At 40.5% G+C, this 14378-nt stretch overlaps 1 protein-coding gene across 1 annotated transcript in view; it reads right to left on the minus strand.

The window, feature by feature from the left end:
- Positions 1 to 14378, minus strand: part of LOC140478629 (scavenger receptor cysteine-rich type 1 protein M130-like) — a 90742-nt gene that overhangs the window by 37518 nt on the left and 38846 nt on the right. Inside the window, exons 6-7 of the mRNA XM_072571846.1 lie at positions 4143 to 4280; positions 3104 to 3172 (exon numbers count right to left, since the gene is read on the minus strand). Coding sequence (XP_072427947.1) covers positions 3104 to 3172; positions 4143 to 4280 — 207 coding nt within the window. The remainder of the gene's footprint in view (positions 1 to 3103; positions 3173 to 4142; positions 4281 to 14378) is intronic.

Here is a 14378-nt window from a genome sequence, read left to right on the forward strand (position 1 = left end):
CATTCCTACCCGACTAAACAGAAAATGGTTCTAACTCGCAGCACTAAGAACAGCAAAAATCTATCAGCAGGCTAAATCCAATACTAATTGGCGAGAAATTCGAATTGAGCAAAACTCAGCTCATCAGTATTCAAGCTGCGACTATTCACTGTGCACCAATTACTATTAAAGTGCACACGTATGCGTCGATTCACTGTTCCATGTTGTATTGCTTCTAGCTTCGAAACTTTGCACCTTGAGTGAACAAAAAAAGCACGACATTGGTGTTTGTGGTCTCTAATCAGGTCAAGTCCAGTCTACCTTCGTTTCACACAAATGATGTGACCGACCGCTGGTAAGGGTTGGTAACTTTAGAAGTTATTTTATCAGGGGAGTAATTAAGTTATGAGAAGTGACGTTTTCAGATTCTGGTTCATTGCTGTACTGAAAATGGTAAAGGGATCATTCCCCAGTCACTGACGTATCGGTGGTTGAAATTATTTATTCTCTCAGTAAGTTGGAGACCCCTGTGAGAATTCGAGGTTTGAACGTGTACAGGCAAGAAGAAGAAAAAGTTGTTGGCACTGTTTAAGATGCAAAGGAGATATTAAGACCCTGTAGTTCTTAACTTCCAAAGGAATTGTGCAAGAGATTTGCAGGTCAGTTGTGCGAGGGAATGTCACACTGCTGGACAAACATAGCACTATAACTGGATGTAAGTTTCTCAAAATTCCTATTCATTTTCTGCTGCAAAACTTTTTCTAGTTTCTTCAGGATCTACAATGAGTTTGAATATGACTTATTGGTTATCACTTGCAAGCATACAGATTCCAATTGATATTAATACTGGACAAGTAAAATCCCAGAGTGAAACCTGGCTTGGTGGATCATAAGTTTTATTTTTGCAATTTATTTACCTTGGTAGTCAATCACTGAACATATTGACGAGAGGCTGACACTGTACTTACCATTAAAACAACATCAATGATAATCACGAGGAAATAAAGGAAAATATGCGTTCTAGCACAATACAAGAACTCATTGAGATAGTCGCAACACAAATATGAGAACTAATGATTCAACCATTTTATCCTCAACAACCTTCCAGATGCGCAAATCTCAGTGAAGCATGACCCTGTTTCCACTTTGAAGTTCCTTCTTTCGTTGGCAATAGCTGTGATTAACTTCTTCCTGGCAAACCTCTGTATTCACTCAATGCTAGCTTTATTTAATATCTCTTTATGGGGCTCTTAAATGAACTAACACAGCTAATTTATTTCATAACATTCCTTAAATTCTTTTTCCAGAATCTTCCGTTTCTGGACTTCTCCCTGAACTAATAATAAATCACTCAAGAGGACTTTGTAACCAAAACTGATTTGGGGACGACTAAGCGAAAAATACCTTTGCTGTGACACAACTGTTCTCTCTGAGAGAAACCTGCACACTGTGTCTGGAAGGATCCTCCATACTTTTGAATAGCATGGTATTTCCAAAGGAAGTGCTTTCTATGTCTATCTCCTATTATCTGACACCTTGTTGTGACTCAAAAGCCTAATGTTTTTCTCTCCTTTGCTTTATTTTCAGAAGTATGGACTATTCACCTCAAGGAGTTTTTGATTTTAAAAAGCTGAATTTAAATGCATGTAAACACATTTCAAAACAACTCTCAGAATTCAAAAATGAAACCAAGTCCTTTACTTCAATAATCGCACAGTTTGGAAATATGGACTCACTTCATGGTTCTTAGATTTCACATTTTCAAGAAATTATTCTAATTTATCAAGAACATTGACACTTGTCAACTTTCAAAATTGCACTTATGATGTCTTTATTTTATTTCCCATTCCAGTAAAGAAAATGCAATACATAAAATATAATTGCAAGAGAGCTTTCTGAAAACTGGGGAGCACTCTGTCAGATGAAGATAATTTAATTATTGCTGAAAGAATAAATCACATATTCAAACAAAACCATCTTAAGAGCATGCCTTTTAGCATTATCAAATGTGCAGAGCAGGTTATTGACCATGAGTCCCAGGGATGCTTCCAAAAAGTCATCGAGTAATACAGCATGGGGGAAAAAAAACCCTTTGGTCTAATTAATCCTTGCCGACCAGACATTTGACTCCGACCTCGTCCCATTTGCCAAACTGGCCCATCAACTCTACATCCTTCCTTTTCGAATACCCTTCCAGATGCCTTTTAAATGTTGTAATTGCACTGATCTCCACTTTGGCAGCTCATTCCAGACGATGCTCCACTCTCGGTGTGAAAAGTTTATGTCCTGTAGCTTTGGTCTCCCGCGCTACCCTCCGCCCCCCATCCCTTCCCCTCCCCCTCCCCCTAAGAAAAATACCATATCCAGTCACCCTATCTATGACCCTCATGATTTTGTGAACCTGTATAATGTCACCCCTCAATCTCCAATACTCGGGGGGAATATGTCCATCTATTCAGCCTTTCCCTATCGCTCAAACACTCCAGTCCCAGCAACAGCCTTGCAAACCTTTCTTGTATCCAACCAAGTTTAACAACATCCTTCCTTTAGAAAGGGGGCCAAAATACACACACTATTCCAAAAGTGGCCTCACCAATGGCCCATAGACAGGACATCCCAATTCCTGTACTCAATATTGCGAGCAATGAAGGCAAGTGTGCAAAATGCCTTCTTTATTATCCTATCTACCTGCGATTCCACTTTCAAGGAGCTATACAACTGCACCCCTTGGTCTCATTGCTCAGCAACACTGCCCATAGCCCTACCATTTATTGTGTAAGTCCTGCCCTGTTTTGCCTTCGAAAATGCAACACCTCACAATTATCTAAATTAAACCCTACCTGCCACTCTTTGGCACATTGGCCCATCTGATTGAGATCTCATTGTACTCTGAGATAATCTTCGTCACTGTCCAATACACCATCTATTTTCGTGTCATCTGCAAACCTACAAACCATACCTCCTATTTCATGTCCAAATCATTTACATAAAGTATTTGTTCACAAGACTAGATGCATGACACTTATCTTCCTAACAAGTGTTGATAAATCATTGCAACAAATTCTCTTACTATGGTATGTAATATTGCATGATATATTAAACTCCAATTATATAAAATGTTTACCTTTGTCGTTCACTGGACCAACTGTTGTATCTTGACTGGAAGGTTGCTTAGAGGAACCAATTGCTGAAACTGAAAAATAAATAGGCAGATTATAAAAATCTAAAATCTAAGAACAGAGACTGTTTATTAGCAATAATGAAACTGAACCTAAATAAAACCAATATGCAACCCTTTCTCCTTAACATTCTATATGCATTACATAATGCCTGAAAATAGGCTCTGGAGGAAGATTAGAGTAATAAGAGCGAAGAATATTACAACTCAGGATATCATTCTGTCCTCCGAGTCCAGATCATCTCTTCTGAGGTGAAATCCAGTTAGATCGTCTCCTTAGCTCTTTCCCATTTTCCCTCAAAATTTGAAAATGATCGCTCAGTAGCCTTGCATCATAAGTCAGCAGTAATAACGAGAAAAAGAAGAATGATTGAAATGTATCCATAAAATTCTATTCACTGCAGAACTTACCAGTCATGGAAGTGCACAGAATTTCAGCAATGTAACAATGAGAAAAAAAATCTCAGCTTAACATGACTTATTCCATCAGACAGTAAGTCAGAGAAATAATATCGTCTGTGTTTCATTAATCATACCTGGCAATTTATTCAGAGATTCTATTTGTGAATAGATTCAAACTGAATTCCAATTTTTCTAATAGTGTAGTTTATGCTCATGTGGGGAAAAACTTGCAAGTAGCTCGTTTATTCCAGTTCTACATTAAAATTTAACAACAAAAATTCAAGGAAGCTTTCCAAACAAAATGTGTTATTATTCATTAGACTTTATCTGGATTTTGTAGCATTTGGCAGAAGTTTTGAAAATCATGAAGATCTGAACAGAGTGAGTTGAAAGAACCCTTTCACACTCCTCAATTGATTGAGGATCAGAGGATTCAGTTTCATCGTGTTTTTCAAAGGAAGCAAATTTGAAACGAGAAGCAACTTTTGTATTCTCAGAGAGCCAATGCAGATGTGAAGGGATGAATGTTTTTTTTCCTGCACTGTAACAATTCTGATAATAGCTAGGCTTGACATTTATTAACCATCGCTATTCGGTCGTGAGAAGATGCTAGTTGGTCGCTTTCTTGAACGACTGTCATTCATTTCAGGTCCAAGGCTCACCTCCTCCAGAGGTGACCCATAATATCCCTGTACAGGCTGATTAAATACTTCTACATTTTCTTAAGTAAAGAAATGAAAGTTACGCATACTTTATAAAAGTCCTTAGGGATCTTATGGTGCAATGGTAGTGTCCCTACCTCTGGAACTAGAAAGGTCTTGTTGAAGTTTCCAACTGCTCTGGAGGTGTGTAATAACATCGCTGAGCAGGTTGTTTATAAAATATCTGTAAACAATATCCTGGGCTCCTGTGGTGCTGTGGTAATATCCCGACCTCTGGAGCAGAAGGTTGAGTCTCACCTGCCTCAGAGGTGTATCATGACAGTTCTGAACAGATCAGAATCATAGATTAATTAATAATAACAGGTTAATTAAAAGTATCTTGAAAGAGGATCCTTACCACAGGCAACTGAGATACAGCTTTCTGCCGTGTCGCGTCCGAAACAGCATTTAGCAACAACCATTTCTTTCTGCCACTGTTTAACGGACGGTATACGTTTTGATTTGTTCTAAGTCTTTCTGCTACATTCACCGATGTGCTCGCCGAATAACGGGTCCACTATTGCAGCCGCTCGCAGCTACAGCTGCGAATTTGTGATCCCGCCGCTAACGGTGCTTTGGCCTGCTCGGTATTTTAACTTGTCTCTCACTGAGGAACAAGGGATCTCTAAACTCGAACAGCAAGTGGTGAGACCCGGCGGAAGGTATTATTTCTGTTTCGGTGTGTTAGGTAAGCGATCGTTATGTCAAAATAGAATTCAAATTTTCACGTGTGTCAATTCTGACATAGTAGATCACGGTGATGAATAGTAATAGCTCGATAACAGTGACAATAACAACGATTACATACACGTCATGAAATGCCGAAAGTTGTTTCCCGGGAGCGTAACCAGGTAGAATTTGACACAAAGTAAAGGAGTTATTTTCGTACAGGACACGCCTTAGACAATGTGGTAGTATTTGGAAGAATGTTCAAAAAACGAAGGAGCGTTCTGTTTACAAAGTGGAATGTAAGAGCTTCTGAAATTGGTTTATTCATGATGATGCCTTCCCTAAATTAGCATGGCATTCAGTTGAATGCTGCTAGAAAGAGTGATTTTGTTACTGGGCTCAGCTCAAGGCGATTTTGCAGCCCTTTTTATATATTTTGTGGATGTTGTTTTCCATAGGATGAGAGAGACATTTCCAATATCGCCTGCTTCTTTCTCAATTTCAAAGTTTGAAACAAATTAGTTTTCCTGCCTTGTTACAAAACTGGCATCAGTGTACCTTCGCTCAACAACGCGCCTGACTTCCCTTTCATGAGCAATCGGGCAAGTCGAGGATCTGAGCAAAAAAGTCACAACTGGACAGAATGAAAACGCCTGTCAAGCCATCGTTATAATAGTTCATGATTAGAATATCAGTTCATTCGCTCTGGTAACGAATGAGTCCTGCTGGATCTGGCATTTTTCGGCTCTTTTATTTTTACAGAAAATGCGCACTTATTGACAGCACCGTCAATCACCCCACGGCAGACAGGAACCAACATTAGAGTTGGTTAACATCAATCTGGCGCACATGAGGAAAGAGTTTCTTCCCAGGTCTTCGAACATATACCTGAGAAGTTAAATCCTACAGCGCCTTCTTCCAGAATAATGTACATTTTTCTGAAATTGTGCCCATAAGAACTCTTGCGAAAGGCGGGAGATCTCATTCTTGTGGAATTATTTTTTTCTTTCGGGGATATTAGGAGAATTTGATAACCTACTGATCAATTACCGTGCCTCATAAACTGAAACCATAAATTATTTGCAACTGAAACGCTGAAATTGTTGATTCGCACTCCTGGGATTGTCGTCTTGTTTAACACCTTGTTTTCTGCAGGAGCGCAGCAAAGGTCGAATATCGTGTACACTCTATATGCCACTAGGTTCCAAGTTATCAGATTGAGGAACTTCCCCGTTTGTGAGAAGTGATGCCGATTAATGAAATTAAATCATTATTCCAAATGTGGACAAGATCAAAACGAAAAACCCGCTGTACTTACACAAAGAAATAATTTCACCGATTTTAATCGATGTTATTCTTCGGTGACTTGAAATATTAACTCAGATCTAAATTATAAGACCACATTCACACTTACCGGGAATGACAATATTTTGATGTTTTGGTTCGGAATTCATTCGATGTATTGAGCATCATCGACTACTATTACAATTATTGAATTTAATTTAACCTAATAAATTCTATTTAAACATATTTCACGATATAGTTAATAAATACAGTTTAATGTCTATGAGTTCGCGAAGCACATCATTCACTCGTCGCATCTTGTGTTTAAATAAAACAAGGATTGGGTCGAATTCTATTGTAGCGGGCAAGCGTCCAGAAACCTGTATTCCATAATCAATGTCCAGAACAGGAAATAGAAAACGACACCTACTCAAGAAACATTTATCGGCGAAAGGGAATTTACTTTCCTATACTTTTGAATCTTTCTGATCTTTGCGGAATGGGAATTTGTGAACAATCACCAATAACATTGGGGAGCTGTGTAAAATGAGAAAAAGAATTATTAAACAGAGCATCCTTCAGTAAATAGCGAATGTCTGGAAAATAATAAACCACTCCGAGATAAAGTAATTTTCCAGATTTCAGGAAAGCGCGATTGCGATTTACTTACCCACGGAAATGTGTAGAATCAGCAAAGACATCCCCAAGCGCTGCATTTCCGGCAATGTATCACAGAGATAGGCAGGAGAACCTGATCAATGATCTGAGCAAAACTGCACCTCGGTTCAGTCAAAAGATGATGTGGGGTTCATTAACCAGCGGATCTATTTATTCAGCAGCAAGACGCTGTTAAATTCGGGTCTGGCAAAGTTTGTTTTCAGCGGCACAGAACGACTGGAATCGACGAACCAATAACCGATGTTATTACCAATTTAGGCAAAGCTAAAGTTAAAAGCGTGAGAGGGGAGGGGTTCTGTGACCGACAGGTTTCGGATTAGAATTCAAATTTATCAACTATGAAGGGGAGTTAATAATATTTACTTTCATTGAACTGTTCCTGTCTTTATATTGAATTAGATGCAACAGAAAAGGCAATGTCCTGCAGGTAAAGAATATATCGGGGGCATGAGACGAGCAGCCTCCAGTCAATATCAGAACTTCGTGCCCAGTGAGAAAGAAAGAGAATTATAGCGGCGAGGATCCATCAACCATTTTAATCTACAACTCTGCAAGGTACAACAAATCATGACATCTTCTTTAGTTAGTGATAAATAGAAAAAAAGAGGGTAAGAAAGAAAAGAATGAAGGAAGGAAGGAAAAAAGAGAGGACGAACGAGTAAGGAAGGATGGAAGGAAGGAAGGGAGGAAGGAAGGAAGAGATGAAGAAAGAGAAGAAGGAAGGATGGAAGGAAGAAAGGAAGAACGAGTAAGGAAGGATGGAGGGAGAAAGGAAGGAAGAGTGGAAGAAAGAGAGGAAGGAAGTGAGGAAGGAAGGCAGGAAGGAGAGAAGGGAGGGAGGGAGAAAGGAAGGAAGGTAGGCCTGACCAGTCGAATTTCTGTGTCTATCAGAATTTTCTCATGTTGGAGGAAATAGTATATTTGTTTGTTTCCACCTGTTTTGCTATCGTTCTAACCGATCTTTATTTCCAGAGCCGATCAATCTCCCACTGTGTGCTTCATTGTATTTGCTGCCCACTACGATCTGCCTCTCGTATTGAGTCATTATATTTGCGTTCGGATTTTGTCCTTTTCTGAGTCACTGTTTCCTCGAATATGTAGTTTATTTGTTGCGGTTCGGTTCGCCAAACTGGGAATTTGTGTCGCAGACGTTTCATCCCCTGTCTAGGTGACATCCTCAGTGCTTGGAAGCCTCCTGTGAACCGCTTCTGTGATATTTTCTCCAGCATTTATAGTGGTTTGAATCTGCCACTTCCAGTTGTCAGTTCCAGCTGTCCGCTGCAGTGACCGGTATATTGGGTCCAGGTCGATGTGCTTGTTGACAGAATCTGTGGATGAGTGCCATGCCTCTAGGAATTCCCTGGCTGTTCTCTGTTTGGCTTGTCCCGGCCCAACATTTCAACTCCCCCTCCCACTCTGCTGAGGACATGGAGGTCCTGGGCCTACTTCACCACCGCTCCCTCACCACCAGACGCCTGGAGGAAGAACACCTCATCTTCCGCCTCGGAACACTTCAACCCCAAGGCATCAATGTGGACTTCAACAGTTTCCTCATTTCCCCTTCCCCCACCTCACCCTAGTTGTAAACTTCCAACTCAGTAACTGTCCCCTTGACTTGTCCAGACTTGTCCTACCTGCCTATCTTCTTTTCCACCTATCCACTCCACCCTCTCCTCCTTGACCTATCACCTTCATCCCCTCCCCCAATCACCCATTGTACTCTATGCTACTTTCTCCCCACCCCCACCCTCCTCTAGCTTATCTCTCCACGCTTCAGGCTCACTGCCTTTATTCCTGATGAAGGGCTTTTGCCCGAAACGTCAATTTTGAAGCTATTTGGATGCTGCCTGAACTGTTGTGCTCTTGCAGCACCACTAATCCAGAATCTGGTTTCCAGCATCTGCAGTCATTGTTTTTACCTCTATAATAGTAGTGTTTTCCCAGTCGAACTCATGTTGCTTGTCATCTACGTGTGTGGCTACTAAGGATAGCTGGTCATGTCATTTTGTGGCTAGTTGGTGTTTATTTGCTTGTTGTATGTGAAAGTAGTCATCTTGTTTCAGTTAAATTCCATGGAAGCATGGCCAGTAGTTTCGAATTACTCAGTAGGATATATTCAAATAACAGCACTCAGCTCATCCTTTCCGGGCTGATTTCTTTTTGTGTGGAAATTGAAAAAGGCAGTTAATTCTATTCTCAAACACTTTCTTGCTGTCCTGCATTTATTTCATTTAAGGATTTAACAGATTTGCTTCTGTAATACCAGTGAATGGCTTTTCAGGTAGGTAATTCACCACCACAACTAAATCTCTAGAAAAAACATATCTTCACGGTTTGCATCTGATTCTTCACAAATCTTCACTATTCTGTCCCCATGACCTGTTCTGTCACTGGAAAGATTTTCTCCTTATGTACTTGACCAAACACAGCAATGACGCCTTACACCCTCATCAATTTCTCTGCGCGATAATATGGTCTCCTTCCTATCGGAAAGATGTTGTGAAACTTGAAAGGGTTTAGAAAAGATTTACAAGGATGTTGCTAGGGTTGGAGGATTTGAGCTATTGGGAGAGGCTGAACAGGCTGGGGCTGTTTTCCCTGGAGTGTCCGAGGCTGATGGGTGACATTATAGAGATTTACAAAATTATGAGGGACATGGACAGGATAAATAGACAATGCCTTTTCCCTGGGGTGGGGGAGTCCAGAACTAGAGGGCATAGATTAGATTAGAATCCCTACAGTGGAAACAGGTCATTCAGCCCAACACGTCCTCAACCGACTCTCTGAAGAGTAACCCACCCAGACCCATTCCCCTATATTTACCCCTGACTAATGCACCAAACACTATGGGCAATTCACCTAGCCTGCACATCTTTGCATTGTGGGAGGAAACGCACACAGACACGGGGAGAATGTGTAAACTCCACACAGATAGTCGCCTGAGGCTAGAATCAAACCCATGTTCCTAGCGCTGAGGCAGCAGTGCTAACCACTGAGCTACTTTCTCTGAGCTGCCAGAGGCCAGTGGTGGAGGCTCGTGCAATTGCAACATTTAAAAGTCATTTGGAATGGCATATGAATAGGAAGGGTTTGGAGGGATATGGGCTGGGTGCTGGCAGGTGGGACTAGATTGGGTTGGGACATCTGGTCGGCATGGACGGGCTGGACTGAAGGGTCTGTTTCCGTGCTGTCCATCTCTATGACTCTATCACCGAGGATCACCGCATTACTAAAAGCCGACGCCCTCGGCACTATTTCAGCAGATTACATGTGTAAACTTGCCAAACGTTTGGCATCCTTTTCAAACTTGTGGTACCCATAATAAAATGCAAATATGCAGCTGAAGCCGAGCCAGTGTTCTAAGCTGCTGGAGCATACATTATTTGGTTTTGTTTTACTCTGTTTCCCTGTTTATAATGCCAATGGATCTAAAATGCCTCTCCCCATCTCCGCCTGTGACAAAGATTTCCACAATACCTCCACAGGTCTCTCGATGCTTGCGGTCACTTTGCAATTGCACCCTTTGGTTCAAATTGCCCCGCCACATTCTTTCAACCACAATGTAACACATCGCACATTTCTGTAACAAAATTAATGAGGCTGTGTCTCGACATTTTTTCCCATTGATGTCTGATTGCTGTTCTCAACAATTACTAGTCTTTCCCGAATTGCTATGTTCTTAGCAAATCATTCAATCAAATTAATCAATGAAGATTTGCTTTCACTAAGTTCCGACTGATGGTCGTTTCTTCAACTATAATATTCTGAAAGCCAAGCATGTCTTTATGTTAATTTAATCTAAAGGTTTCCCCACTGCCGATGTAAGGCTGATTCGACTCCAATTGCTAGTTTTATCCTCCTTGGGGTTTGAGAACATATGCGGTCTTTCTGTGATCAGGCAGCAATCCCACATTGACATGTTGTGACTATTTCAAACCTGTACCTTTCTAGGTCATCTAGGAAAACTAACAATCCTGGTGTTTCATAGGATCACTTACGACACAGAATGGGGTGATTCCATCTATTAACTGCTTACTGACTACTCCCGGAGCAAATTATTGAGTTGCGGTTCTCCTCCCGATCTTTGTGCTCTATATTTTTTATCTTTCAAATCCCCACCTATTCACTTTCAAAATCTTTATTTGCGCTTCCAGCACCTTCATGTTCAGTGAGGTCAAAGTAGAGACCGGTAAGATGTGGCAAAAGAAGTAGGGGCCATTTAGCCCATTCAGTCTGCTCCTCAATTCACTGAGATGATGACTGACATGATAATCTATATTCCAGACTTTTCCTTCTAACGGTCATTCCTTTAGTGATGTAAAAAAAAGTCTATCTCAGCCTTGAATGCATTTAATGAATCTACGTCTACAGCCCTCTACAGTAAAGCATTCCACCGATTTACTATTCTCTGACATCCAAAAACAGAATTTCCTCTTCATCTCTGTCTTAAATATACAAAGCCTTTCTCTGAGACTTTGTTCTTTGACTCTATACTCTCCCACATCTGTCCTGTTCAGCTCCATAGGGAACTTGTACATTTCAGTGAGATCACCTCTCATTCTTCTAAACTCCAAACAGCACAGGCCCAACCTCCTCAATCTTTTCTCATAAGAAATTGCCTCCATGTATATTAAACACTGGTTACATTAAGCAGGACTTACTTACAAGCCACATGCATACTCTGCCCAAAATATTTAATCTATTTCAACTTGATCTTGTACAATCTGGTTTGTCATCATTTGATTGCCGTTTAGGGAATCTCTTCTCAATGCCCCTTTGTCCAAATGTTGTTATATGAACCTAGCCAGCCCAAGCTGTTAACTTAAAACCTTGTGTCTGGGACCAGTCTGGTAGATTTGTTTTGCATCTACCTAAGGACACTGCATCTTTTGAAAAATGTGGTAACCATTGGTCCTGATCAGAGTTTTTAAAAGGTGCACCACAACAGATGCTGCCAGATCTGCTTAGTTTCTCTGGCATTTTCAGTTTTATTGCAGCATAATTGCTCTACTTTTGTATTCAAACCACCTAGTTATGAAGTTCTGGATCCAATGAGCATTGTAAATAAGTTTCTGTTTTTTTGCACAGGAGTCCCCGGGACTTTCTGTCCCTGATCACAGTTGAACATGTGCTATTAATTTGATTCCATCATCCCAACCCTTCACATCGTAAAAACATAGGAAATAGGAGCTGGAGCAGGTCATTCATTCTTTGAAGTCTGGCACATCATCCAATTCAGTGTCATGTTCCATTTTCATCTCTATATCCTTTGATCTCTTTACTCCTAGGAATTTCATGTACATCTTTCTTGAAAGTTTTTGATAGTTTGTTCTCAACTGTTTCATGTAGAAGAGAATTCCACAGGCTCACCACACATTGGGTGAATAAATTCCTTCTCATCTAAGTCCTCAATGACCTTCTCCCTATCATTATACTGTGACCTCTGGTTGTGGACTCCCTGATGACTGCGAACATCTTCCTGCATCTCCCCTGTATAATCCTGTTAGAGTTGCATAGGTTTCTATGAGATCGTTCCTCATTATTCTAAGCTCCAGTGAATATAGTTAAACATTGTGCCATTAATTCGATATCATCATCCCAACCCTTCAAATCGTAGAAACATAGGAAATAGGAGCAGGAACAGGTCATTCATCCTTTCAAGTCTGGCTGATCATCCAATTCAGTGCCATATTCCCATTTCATCTCCATATCCTTCAATCTGGGTTGGGGTGGCATGGTAGCTTAGTGGTTAGCACAACTACCTCACAGCACCAGGGACCCGCATTCAATGCATGTCTCAGGCAACTGTATGTATGGAGTTTGCCCGTTCTCCCTGTGTCTGTGTGGGTTTCCTCCCACAGTCACAAAGATGTGCAGGTTAGGTGAATTGGCCATGCTAAATTTCCCATAGTGTTAGGTGCATTAGGTAGGGAATGGGTCTGGGTGGGTTGCTCTTTGGAAGGTCGGTTGGGCTGAAGGGTCTGTTTCTACACTGCAGGGAATCTAATCTAAATAGCCCTAACTGAGGAAGTCTCTCCATTTCCATCAGTTTTGCCATTCCAGGAATCAGTCTGATAAACCTTCTTTTCACTCCCTCAATAGCCAGATCAGTATTCCTCACATCAGGAAACTACAACCGCACATAGTACTCCATACTTAGTTTTAACAATATTCTATCCAGTTGCAGCAAGACATTCCTCTGCTCCACTCAAATACTCTTGCTATGAAGACGAACATACCATTTGCCTTCTTCACTGTCTGCTGCACCTGCATGCTTACTTTCAGCAACAGCTGTGTAAGGACACCAAGGTCTCATTTTGTCTCCCCATTTCCAAATGGTTGCATTCTAAATAATAATCTGTATGTCTGTTTAAGTTACTAAAGTGCATAGCTTCACATTTGTGCACAATATACTGCATCTGCTACATATTTGCCCAATTACTTAAGTTGTCCACATCGCTCTGAATCTTATCCTCATCCTCTTCACTGCACACTGCCCAATTCAGCCTGTGTCATCTGAAAACTTGGAGAATGACATGTAATTTCATCAAGTAAATCATTAACATATACTGTGAACACTGCCTGCCATTCAAAATGTTTATTCCTGCTGTTTCTTTGTCTGTCAATCAGTCTTCAATCCATTTCAGTACATGACCACCAAACCTATGTGCTTTAGTTTTGTATGTTAATCTCATTTGAGCAATCTTATCAAACACCTTCTAGAACTCCAAAAAAACCGACAATCATAGGCTGTCTCTTATACACTGTCCTAATTACATCCTCAAAAAATGCATCATCTCACATTCCTGCTTATTAATTCAATCTAACTGCTAGTCAAAGTATTAATTTGTCAAGTAATATGTTTCATTCTCAAAATGCAGATTTGGTAACATGGGCAATTTTTCAAATTTTATCCTGTTTTCTAAGATTAAAGTTATTTAAATCCACTTAAAAGCATCATTCATAAGAGTGGTCCTTATTCTCTCCAGCTGTTTAATATGTATATGTTAAAGCATTTTTAAAAGTATTGCTTCTGATTTGTTAAAGGGTATCACTAGCAAAGCTAGTGGCGCTCAACCTCCTATTCCTAATGGAATACATTGTAGTGAAACTGTTAGGAAACTGTCATTTTCCAATGACAGTAAAAGAACAGAGATACATTTACAAGCTAGCATAGTATGTGACATGGGCAAAGGGGGAGTTGGACCAACAGTCCTGTTCTCCGAGGTGCTCAAACTCGAGTCTTTCAAGTGTTGTAGAAAGTATCTTGGAGAGCTGATGTGAAGGCCAATCACTCTGTTCTCATTTCTGTAGTTCAGTTTGTTTCAGCATATTTAGACCAAGGTTGCAAAAGCTGAATGTAGCTGAATGGTTTTGCCAGAAGCAAAGTAGAGCATTATCAATACTTTAGTGATGAACAAGCACCAATTCAAAGCTTTACCAGCAAGACATTCTATCAGCATGCTGATCTGCATAACGTGTTGATG

Source organism: Chiloscyllium punctatum, chromosome 6 (genome assembly GCF_047496795.1).
Source record: "Chiloscyllium punctatum isolate Juve2018m chromosome 6, sChiPun1.3, whole genome shotgun sequence".
In the NCBI taxonomy this organism is placed as follows: Eukaryota; Metazoa; Chordata; class Chondrichthyes; order Orectolobiformes; family Hemiscylliidae; genus Chiloscyllium; species Chiloscyllium punctatum.